The following is a 12,728-nucleotide window of genomic DNA, read 5'->3' as shown; positions in this document are numbered from 1 at the left end:
GCAGCTTTGCCAATTTCGCACGTTGCTTTGGCTTGTTCAGAAATAGGTTTGAACGTCTTCTTTTTCTGAAAGCAAACATTAATATCAAAAATCAACGGTGCTAAAAAGACCGAAAAATGCAGTGATTTTAAGGAGGAATAATGCGGTGCCCTAATCTTATGATTGACAAAGTTGTGCGGTGCCTTAAAATACACACGTGGAAACATAAAAATCACACCAAATATACAAAAAACGGGTTATTTATGTATTGTAACTTGTTCATACGACAATAATGTACATATTTATATCGTATTTTGACCAGTTATATGAACTGAACGGACTAGAAATACGTTATATTTCGTAATCAAAGCAAGATATTTTTCAGTATACCCTAAATGTTTTCACTATCCTGACTTAATTAATGAAGCATTTTGCATGTAGTAAAGATAAATAAGTTTCAAAATAAATGGCACATTCGATGGAAAAGGAAAAATGATGATTTTACCTTGTTTTGAGCAAATTATATGCTGTTTTCGTCTCAGTTACAGGCTTGCTATCCATTTTGTTCCACAGAAATATACGGTGTCTCGGACAGAAGTAAGATATTTTGACGTTGCGCGGAAAAGTTGTGGTAATCGCCCTATCACCGTGAATTATTACACCAATATAAAATGTATAATGTAAATCATTACAATGCATTACATATTCGATACCTTTAAAATTTACTGAAAGCATGGGGCGTCCATGGCCGAGTGGTTAAGGTCCTTGACTTCAAACCACTTGTCCCTCACCGCTGCGGGTTCGAATCCCGACAGGGACCTTGGATTCTTCTATGTGAGGAAGCTATCCAGCTAGCTTACAGAAAGTTGGTGGTTCTTCTCAGGTGCCCGTTTGTGCCTGAAAAAATGCACAGAGGGGCACCTGAGGTCTTCCTCCACCAGTAAAGCTGGAACGTCGCTCAATGACCTATACTGTGTCGGTGTGACATAAAACCCAAATCCAACAAAACAAGAGGGCCATGATGGCCCTGAGTTCGCTCACCTGTCTATAGGCCCCTGGAGCAGGGCCAGTTTAAACCCCAGGGCTTTTATTTGAACAAACTTTGAAGACACCCATAAGAAGATGTTTCATGATGTAAAATTTTAACTACACACATATAATGAAAAACAATGATCTGCCCCCCCACCCCCTCCACCCCCGGCAGGGCCAATTTTAACCTGAGGGCTTTTATTTGAACAAACTAAATGGTAGACACCCATAAGAAGATGTTTCATGCTAAACATCTAAGCTGTAGCTCATTGGTTTTTTTAAAAGAAGATTTTTTAAGTTTTTACTATACACATATAGTTAAAAACAATGACACCCCTGGGGCGGGGCCAGTTTTGACCCCAGGGCTTTTATTTGAACAAACCTTGTAGACACTCACTAGAAGATGTTTCGTGCCAAATATCTAAACTCTAGCAATTTGGGTTTTTTTCAAAGAAGATTTTTAAGTTTTTGCTCATGATACACATATAAGGAAAATCATTGACCCCCGGGGCAGGGCCAATTTTGACCCCAGGGCTTTTATCTGAACAAACTTTGTAGACACTCACTAGAAGATGTTTCATTTCATGCTTAATATCTAAACTCTAGCTATTTAGGTTTTTTCAAAGAAGATTTTTAAGTTTTTGCTATACACATATATAAGGAAAATAAATGACCCCCGGGACGGGGCCAATTTTGACCCCATGGCTTTTATTTGAACAAACTTGGTAGACACCCATTAGAACATGTTTCATGCTACATATCTTAGCTCTAGCTCTTTGGGTTCTTTAAAAGAGATTTTTTAAAGTTTTTACTATATGCATATAGGGAAAATCAATGACCCCCTGGGGCAGGGCCAATTTTGACCCCAGGGCTTTTATTTGAACAAACTTTGTAGACACTCACTAGAAGATGTTTCATGCCAAATATCTTAGCTCTAGCTCTTTGGTTTTTTAAAAGAAGATATTTAAAGTTTTTTCTTTCAGTTGCCATGGCAAGCAGAGTTCTGCATGGAATTAAATTCTTTGAACAATTTTTAAAGGTGACCACCAAAGGAACATTCCTGTGAAGTTTGGATGAAATTGGCTTAGTGGTTTATGAGGAGATGTCATTTTAAGTAAAAGTTTATGGACGACGGATGGACGCTTGACGGACGCGGGATGACAAGCAATCACAAAAGCTCACCGTGTCACTTTGTGACAGGTGAGCTAACAAAACAAATACTGAAAGCATAATTTCCTAGAAAACGCCTCAACCATCTCTATCATGTCTATATTTATATCAGAAATTTAAATTTAAAAAAACAAACAAAACAAAATAGCTGCCAGTTCTTAAAGGGATACTCAGGCAAAATAATGGCAAAAATATAAAAATGATTTTCTGTACTGAAATCACCCTAAAATGACATTTCTTAAAGTCCCAACATGAATTTCTGTATAAATTCTATATATTTTGGGTTTGAAGTTTAAATATATCTATATATGTTGAACGGAATTTTGACGCGAACAGAATCACCGAATAGTTTAAAAACAAGTCATGCGATTTGAACAAACCCTGGAAGTTACAATAACAAATATTGTGGATATTGTATGATTGAAACAAGTCTAAGTAATTGATTTGACATGTTTTTTAATGTTTCCAGAGTACAGAGTGACAACTATTGTGAAATTTTAGCACTCTAACCTGACCCACGCGGGTCAAGTTAGGAAAACACCATTTTATTCTTTATATAGAGAAAAGTTTTGTTCCTTTGACTGTTTAGTGTATTCATTTTGAGGACATTTACAGAATAATGAATGAAAATTTCAAAACTAAGAAATGAAAATTTTGCCTGTGTCTCCCTTTAATACACTTTAAATTATCCCATTCACATTTATCAATCGTTCATTTTCTTTGTATTTTTATTAAATTAAAGCAAAACTTATTTAATTTATATTAATAAAATTTAATAACCAAACAAATTATGTTTAACTATTGTTCACATAAATTAAATTTAACCCAGCTATCTATCAATTTATTTTAATAACAAAAATCATAACCCTTAAATTTCTAGACAATAAGTGTTTGCAGAGCCGATGTTATTGGTAATGATATTCAATTTCAGTCAGAATGAACATTAAATTTTACACTGTTAAGTTCATGAATTTTCATAATTGCATGTATTGAATAACCGCCCCAACCCCTATAAAACAACAAAGAATTCACTGGTGCAACCAAACAAGAAAAAATCAGCATTTTTACTCAGGAGAATTATTTTTATTTTCTTATAACATCTTTCATTTTTACTCTTATCTAAAAGTAAATGAAACACAATTGCAGTATTATAAATTCAATATATACAACGATGTGGAAATATATGGTGGCATACAGACTCTTGTGACCTACAGGTCCTTCAACCAGTGCTGTTTGGTACATTTTATCATTCAACTTCTATGGCCACTGTCTAATATCACTTGCTTAAAATCTATTTTTATATCAGGTAAGTTATCAAAAATAATCATCAAGCAAGTGTTATAGGCCTGTTGCCTTGCCATCTGAATGACAAAATTTTCTAGGATGTATATACATTGTAATAATAATAAACTGACCTTTCTGCTAGTAGAGAATCCACTCTCTCCTCTATTGTTGTATGTACAGTGAATGGTTGACTGGACCTCTTTATTTTCCAGTACTGGTCTAGTGACGGGAATGATCTCAACTGGTAAACAAACACTACACCAGTCTGTAAACTAGTGTCAGCATCTATCTCACTGCTCTCCTCATCTACAGGCTTCTGATTTCCTGAAAATATAACATATAAAAACAGTATAATATTGTATGTTTGTAGTGTTGATTTTCATGATGGACAGTTACAATCTTGTATTATATTAGTTGTACAAGTTGCTTGCAGAATATACAATTGAATATAGCCTAAAACCCAAGGCACAAGCTAACTGATCAACTCAGTATGACATATTGTAATTGAGATGTCCCCATTAGCAACTGTGTGAAGAATGGGTACAATATATATCTTAAAGGGACTCCACTGCAGTTTTTTGACATGACGGGACTTTTGAGATTAATGTTCCACTTAATGTAGGTAAAGATTAATAACTTGAGTGCAAAATTTCAGATCATTCACTCATTCCGTTTTTCCAGAATAATTAAAAATTATAAACCCAATAGTTGAAGTTGTTTTCACTCAAATTGGGCTAAGAATAGCACAAAAATACAATTTTCAATTTATTTTTGAGTTTATTTCTTGAATTTTTTCGCCTATCTTTCTGATTTAAGTGCCTCAACTGATCTCTGTAAGAAATTCAAATTTTATATTTTTTTTGGCTTTTGGACCTCAGTAAAGTTCCTTTAAGATAATTAATTTACGAAATTGTCTACCAATAACTCACTTTTGCAAACACTGTATGTCAAAACAATAATTATGGGAGGGGTAATTTTGCATTTAATACCTTATAAAATTTACCGATTAAAGTTTTGCTGGATTCTTTTTTTCAAATGTAGAACATATTTATAAGTGCAATTAATGATGCAGAAATAAGTCATAACTGTTACTATTTAGACAAGGACGTTATTATGCCAGGATAATTGAAGTAACTACACATTATTGCATATTTGGTGCATCTTGAGACATCAACAACCAGAAATTAAACCATATCATATTCCTGCAACCTATTAGAATGATGTTATAATGGCAACTCCAACAAAATAAGTAAGAAAAACACTCTCCTAACACCTAATCTAATGAAATGCCCGATGTTGATGATCTAACGAGAAAATATATCGCTAAAAAGTTCACAACACAATCATTACAGTTAAATTATGATAATGGCCTGTCTAGACACTATTATCTATGAAGTTTTAAGGTTTCTGTTTTTCTCATTTCTTATAAGTCAGTAAGTTGAGTATAATAAAAGAACTCAACAAAGAACAAAACAAGACAACATCAAAGTGACTGACATTACACCATTTATAATGTGTTACAACATGACACTTTGTGACACCACAGCTTTTATTGAATAAAAGCACCATGGTTATGCTAAAGGGCTTATATATAAATAGATAAATTAATGCAGGGGAGATTAATGTACTATTAAGATTTTAAGAAAAGTAAGAAGAATTTAAATATTCAAGTATTAATTTACTTGTTACAAGGGATTAAGAACTGATTTTGAGTATTTATCACATATATCTACTGCATCTAACCCAGTAAGGGCTATTAAATTTTGCATATTTTTTACCTATTCTTGTAATTTACATGGATGGCAATTTACATGGATGGCAATGGGTAAATAATTTTCTGATCGACTGTGTTGATGTCTTGCACTGCCCCTCAGATTTCGGGATGTTCTTACCAGCAGTTAGGTTAAACAAAGATGGCAAAAATTGTATAAGAATCTATACAAGTCACTGAGAATAACATTCCCCAACATGACATACAATGTTACATCAATTCCGTCAGATGTATTGTACAGGTAATACATTTTACACCCTGTTGACATTTACTCAATTTTCCGCAGAAAAATCACAACAAAATCATTTCTAGAGTTAGAAAGTATGCAGTTTAATTCACAAAATTAGAATATGCCCCAATATCACATAATGCGTCATTTTCATTTGACCCCTACAGTGTAAAACTGACTATTTTTCACCTAAACAAACTGCTTTTTGAAAACATGTCTATCACTTATAATGTAGGTTATTAAATAACCTAAAATATGGTACCAAACATATAATTCTAAAACTGGAAATAAATAAATAATTTTACATTTAGGTGTTTTTTCTCCAAGTGTAGCAATCCAGAGATTCATTTTAAATAATTTATTTAGGAAAAGTGTACAAATCAAGGCTATGTTTAATAAAGAAAGATTTCAACCATTTTCAGTTGTTCATTTTCAATACTAAGGTATATTTTTTGTAACTAAGTATGTTTTAATCAAGAAAAGCTTTTGGTAGGACAGTGTGCTTGACTACTGGAAGTGCTAAATAGTAAAACAATAGCCTAGATAATGTAGAACTTTCTAAGTTCAAAAAGGGCTATAATTCTGTCAAAATCTAAGTTTAACTTAGAATTATGGGCTTTGGACAGTGACATCCTATTAATGTAATACTATGCTCTCAATCAGTGTAAAGTATCAATTATTCCCTTCAGTAGTTTTCGAGATACCAACTTGCATACTAGAACTTTACCTTAGTGTGATGGCAACGCCTGTGTGAGTGAACAATACCTCTCTCTATTCTTCAAAAAGGCAAGCAAAAAATGTCCATCATCAAATCTAAATATAATGATCTCTTAAATTATGTTATTTATATCATAACCAAACAAATATTTATTTTCCATAACATCTTTTAACCTTTGACATAATTAGATACTTCAAATATGTCCCCTACTCACCTTTAACATACATATTTTGACCTTGACCTCCCACTGCAAGGACAGGATCCCAAGGTGAAGACAGTTCATGTGTTGAAGGAAGCTGAATCTCACACAGAATGGTTCCCTGTAGAGTGTCTCTAATTTGAATATCTCCCTTCCTAGTAACAGTCAGCAACTAAAACATATCAAACAAAATGTTGTTCAATATTTTTACAGGATATATTTGTTCATTTTGATTGTAACTCACTGGTCACCTTGGCACATTCTTTCTCAGTCTGTTAATTTTCATTTTTCTATGATCTCATCAGCATGTAAAACAAGTGAGATATCATAGATTATATATATTTAATATAAAAAAAACAACAACCAAATTTTCGTTTCGTTTCGAGCTAAATTACTTTAATGATTTAATGATGAGTGATAAACAGTAAGTGATAAACAGCGAGTGATGAACAGCAAGTTACAAACAGTGTGTGATAAACAGCAAGTGATATAGATTGAATCTCGATGCTAATATGTACAATTTTATTATAAGAATGTAATGAATATCATATCCATATCATTCATTCAATTAGATTCAATTAAATTCAATTAAGCACAATTTAGATTCACAGATGGTTTGCCTCATCAAGAAAGATCTACCTTTGGAGAAGAAAAGCATTTTATTGTTTCACAAGCCCCAGGTGTTCACTAACATTTGTTTAATATCAACATTTCAGGAGAAAATTATAATGGTTATATTTCATAAATTTCATTTTCTTGCAACAAACAAGCAGTGGTAATAGTCTGGTCTGCAAAAAAACTTGTAAGTTTTACCATGCTTGCAGATTTAGGTGCATTTAAATCAGGATTAAGGAATTTCAAAGTTTCAGACAATTAAAAGACAAAAACTTAATAAAACGTTAAACTTGGACTTAACTGAGGTTATTTATTTTGTCAATACAGGACTGGAAATATTAGTTTGTATGTGAATTTTGATGTAGGTCTGTACTGATAACTTGAAGGCAATATTTCAGATGATTTGCTCACTCTTTTTATATCAAGAATATTTGAGCCGCGTCACGACAAAACCAACATAGTGCGTTTGCGACCAGCATGGATCCAGACCAGCCTGCGCAGCCACGCAGTCTGATCATGCAGGGTCCATGCTGTTCCCTATCAGTTTCTCTACTTGTTATAGGGTTTGTAAGCGAACAGCATGGATCCTGATCAGACTGCGCGGATGCGCAGGCTGGTCTGGATCCATACTGGTCGCAAACGCACTATGTTGGTTTTGTGGTGAAGCGGCTCATTTGATATTTAACTTAATATTGAGTATATTTCTTTATTAGCTTGCCTGCATATTATTCTATCTGTTTTAAATGCTCTAACCTGACCCACATGGGTCAAGTTGGGAAACCTAATTTTTATTCTTTATAAGGATTCATATGACTGTTTAGTGTATTCATTTCTTGGACATTTATAGAATATTGAAAGAAAAATTCAAATTGAAGAAATGCCTGTGTCTCCCTTTAAAACAGATATTTTGTATGTGCAGACTTCCTGGAATATCTATTGTGTTGTTAAGTGCAGAGACTTTATGAAAAATTCTTTGTGAGGTGTGGGTCTAAATCTGGCTGGTATGTGGTTATATCAAGTTCATACAATATTTCTATGTATTTTGGGTTATGATGTTACATTTTGTTACATGCATATGGTTCTGTGCCATTTGATATGCAATTGGATATGAATTGTGAACATAAAAGAGAGATCATAGAACACTGTTGTTTCAAGTAAAACAAATTTACATAAAATGCACACAAAAATATAAATGCATTAAAAATCAACAACAAATATACAAAAAGAAAAATTTATCAAACATTTAATTTACTATAATAACTACTGTAACAGTTAACCTTTACCTCTGGTTGATTCTGGTATGGAAATTTTAAAAATAATATCAGTTGTATAATGTTACATGTGAAGTTTTAAATGAGCCATTAATACATGTATGTATAATTTATGTTTTTTTATATGATGGATCATTTCATCATATTTCATTACATAGAGGACAAATATAATCATTTGTTGATAATTTATAGAAGTTATAAACATTTGCTATACAACATAAAAGTCACCTGTTTAAAAGACAGATTATTCTCTTTAATTCCAGGTATCTTTATTTAATAATATATGTCTGTTTCATATACAAACATGGAGACCAAAATAGAACAAATTTAAAGTATTTTAATTATTTGAATTTAGATTAATGTATTCAGCTTTTAAATAAATCAGCAATACTTTGTATTGTGACAATAAACACAAAAAAAGTTACCTATACAATTAAATCTCGAAAAAAAGAAAAGAAAATAAAGGTTGACTGGCATCTACAAAAAAGATATTAATTCATTATTCTGCATTTATTTTTTTAGATATTTACCGATTTTTTTTAATGCAATATTTGATATTTTAACTCCGACAATAAATGTGTTTTAAAACCACAACAAAAACATTTCTTGCTGTAAGACATCATTCTTAATACAGACAAAACTTTACCAGATGCATCATCAGGGAGAGACAAGTGAAAATTTGAATCTCACTTTTGTCTGACATTTTCACTGTGCACAATTTCTTTTTGAGCTGGTTTTCAAGGAAACAGATTTTCTTCATTTGACAAGAAAATGAACTAAATGATGATTTAATGACATTATTTTTGGCCCACGAGGAAACTGTGTAACCCTGAGACATTTAAATAGTCATAAACAAAACATTGCCACCATCTATCTTGTTGTCATTCATGTGATATTAATATGAAGCTCTACAAGATCCTATAGTGTTTTATTATATACAGTTATTCTTGTGACTGCATATAAGTTTCAAATAATATCTTAGAGTTACATAATAAACCAAAAGCCTTGAACATGTTATTCATTTATTTCACTTTTACTTTGTATACATTTCTAACTTTCCCAGCAAATACATGCATTGAGTGCATCTTTAACAATACTGATTCAGATAAAAAGTTCCTATTTTGCTCTCAAATAAGTGTGAGATTTTTCAACCCATTCCCTTTAGTAGTTTTTGAAACACCAACTAGCCCTCAAAAACCTAATCAAAATGTGGCACCCATGCCTGGTTGAGAACAATAGCTCTTTCTTTTCTTGGAAACAGTTGTGCTAAAAATAACATCATTTACTGTAATGTTATCTGTTTGCCTTTAAATTGTAACACCTTGATAATGTTAAGAAGTAAAGTGGACATACCATATCAGGGTGAGTATCAAATGGTTGTAGCACAGTGATGGTATCATTGTCATTTTCTACCCTGAAATGTATTAGTGTCTGATTAAAATAAAATGTGTATAATTATTCTATCATGAAATATGTGCTTCTACAATATTTATTAAGGATATTGAACTTTTAATGCAAGTCCAAAACAGCACTACTTGTATAATTATCACATAACAACGGCAACAATTATATTTTTCATGATTTATCTGCCTATTCTTTCTAAACACATCTAAGTGACACATCTATTGGACAGAGATGTGGACAGACATTACAATTTACATTCTTGGTGCTATAGTTGTCAAATGGTTCAGATTAAAACAATCAACTTTTTATATCAACATATTTTGGAGGAATATTCATAAAACTAAGGTCATGCTTTAAACAAAAACAGAATGATACTCTTGGATTTTTAAACAATCATTAAAAATACTTTGATTTTAAAGGTGATTTATACTGTATATAGTTTATGTTACATTATATGTTGTTATGTTACATTGTATATATATGCTGAGGCTCACATGGAAGATCAGGATAAGGATTGTTTGTTTGTTTTATTGGGTTTTACGTCACACGGACATAGTATAAGTCATATGACGACTTTCAAGCTTTACTGGTGGAGGAAGACCTCAGGTGCCCTTCCCTGCATTATTTCAGGAAAGAATGGGCACCAGAGTAGAACCACTGATGTTCCGTAGGCTAGCTGGATAGCTACCCACAGCATGAGGGGCAAGTGGTTTGAAGTCAACGACTTTAACCACGCGGCCACGGACGCAACCACACGACCCAAAACCAAATGTGCTAGCTTCTTTAATAAAGTTGTTACTTACTTACTTAGCACTTATTATATTGCATTCGTTATGTAATTTTATATACAGAAACTTACGGCAGTGAGATAGTGTTGACTTGTAGTGGTATAGCAGCTGTCCCAGTAGAGACTGTATAGAGGGCGCTGTTTGCACACATCACTAGTATATAGGTCCCTGTACTGGTAGGGTATGGGGGATAGGCTGGGGGATCCTGGGGATACAGTGCCGGATCCAAGAACCTTATCTGGACAACAGGAGAATTCTCTTGAACATTCACAACTCCCCTCTGTGTACCTGACAACAAAATATGTACATGTATGTATAAACGGGGTAATAGCCACATATGAAATTTAATGCTAGTGGGTGGTCTACAATGCATTTTCAATAAATATTTCAAATATTAATCTAAACAATAGAAATGTATCATTCGATATTCTTATAAAATATTTCTTGAAAAATGTCAAAGTGGTTTAGTATGGACACTTAATATATGCAGAATCATAGTAATTATACAATGTATTTTAGCTACAAAACAACAGCAGATATTAAGTAACTGATCAATGCTAGAAATTACTCATGTTGATTAACCATCCCAAGGACCGCCACTATCTCAAGGACTGACACTATCCCAAGGACTGTACTGTGGTGGTGGATAAAGGTGTGGGTTACAGTAACTGTTGTGTGGTGAATAAAATGTAACAATTTATAATGACTATTACATTTTTTAATTTTAAATAACACATGTCATGCATATATCTGAGTAATCATTCATAATTAATTACACTATAGTATAAGTAGAAGATACAAATATTCAGATTGGTTGAAATTCTACCTTTACCTGATTATGACACATTGCTTATTGTATTATTTAAATGATTCAAAATGCATTTTTTGGTGGTTTTTCATAATTACTCACAAAGAATATAACATATATCTTTGAATATCAACATAGTTAATATTGCATAAGAAAATGATTCATTTACTTGAACACATTGCACTGAAATTGTGATTTAATTAATCCAACGTTTTATCAAATCAAATGAGAGAATTAAAAGACCTAATAAGCCCAAAATGGCTTTTGTAAAGTAAGACGTCCTGTTAGCTCAATAGGTAGAGAATTGGATCCAGAGTGAAAACTACTACCACCACCACCATCACCTTTTTAAAAGTGTTCTATAACAGTTTTGTTTTGCTTTTTAGCCATTAGTTAATTTATAGTTATTAAGTATTTTGTTCAGCGATAACAAAATGCCGCTTTGTTTATCATTATTTTGCTACTTTCATGAAATTTATTTTATAAATCTTTAATGTTGACTTAAACACACTAGTGTAAACATGTTCTACTACATGTATTATGTCTCAACTAAAGGACTGGTTCCTCATTTTACAGAAATATCTGGTAACTTAAAATGGCTTTTATCCCTGCCAAACTTACATGTACTCAAAGTAATCATTAATCATTTTATTCATAGCTTTTCTTTTTCAAATGCAAAATTGCAGCTGTTAAAAATTTGTTTCTTTAAATGTCTACATCGTGTTAAAGGTTAATTTTAATGCAATATTATCAAAGATTTATATAATGCACTGTAACAGCAATTGATATCAAACAATTTTAAGTCTCACACATTCTAAAATACTCTACATTTTAAACAAAGGTTCACTAAAGAATTATGTTTGACAGTACATTGTTTCCAAATGATAAATGATATGTCATTAAAGTAAGTAAAATTCAACATGCAACCTGACATTTCATTTGAAAATTTGATCAAAAATAGCAGGTTTTTGTATTACACATCAAAGCTTTAAAATTAAAGTAACAAAAAATACTTGTTTTTTGTTATCTTCATCTTACATAACAAATATCTCATTTATAAAAAAAAAAAACCGCCTGACTTCCAGATCTACTTTTACGCAAAAACGAAATTTCAACAAAATTGTTAAAATTTCACTACTTCTGTGTAATCCAGCTATTACAGTACAGAAAAATAAATTTTGAGGATATTTAGTTTTGTTTTTTACAAAACATTATTGTTGGACCATCTTTTTTCACATGAACAGGTGCAAAAACTAAATATCTTTTTTTTTCTTTAAAGTTTCGGTTTAATTACGGCACACAACAATAACATTTTTTTGTCTTTTATTTCCTGTCCAGGATGCGCTATTTTATATGATCATTTTTGTAGCTTAAGTGCCTTGTTTTTTTCTTTGTTCTTTTAAATATCTTTTTTTTCAACATTGTAAAACTTGTGGAACACTGTTCTATTGTGCAATCCATGT

The 12,728-nt window shown here is 32.0% G+C and overlaps 1 protein-coding gene across 7 annotated transcripts in view; it reads right to left on the bottom strand.

The window, feature by feature from the left end:
* The window catches only part of LOC132715172 (WD repeat-containing protein 93-like), a 61,976-nt gene that overhangs the window by 20,400 nt on the left and 28,848 nt on the right, over nt 1-12,728 (bottom strand). For all 7 annotated transcript variants that reach the window (XM_060698157.1, XM_060698154.1, XM_060698155.1 and 4 more), the window contains 4 exons: nt 10,529-10,745; nt 9,619-9,679; nt 6,395-6,551; nt 3,594-3,786 (listed from right to left, as the gene is read on the bottom strand). In XM_060698157.1, coding sequence (XP_060554140.1) covers nt 3,594-3,786; nt 6,395-6,551; nt 9,619-9,679; nt 10,529-10,745 — 628 coding nt within the window. The remainder of the gene's footprint in view (nt 1-3,593; nt 3,787-6,394; nt 6,552-9,618; nt 9,680-10,528; nt 10,746-12,728) is intronic.

Source organism: Ruditapes philippinarum, unplaced genomic scaffold (assembly GCF_026571515.1).
Source record: "Ruditapes philippinarum isolate M1 unplaced genomic scaffold, ASM2657151v2 ctg2457_1_1_1_1, whole genome shotgun sequence".
Classification (NCBI taxonomy): Eukaryota; Metazoa; Mollusca; class Bivalvia; order Venerida; family Veneridae; genus Ruditapes; species Ruditapes philippinarum.
The sequence above is the reverse complement of the archived record's forward strand: the minus strand, read 5'-3'. Positions and strand labels throughout refer to the sequence as shown.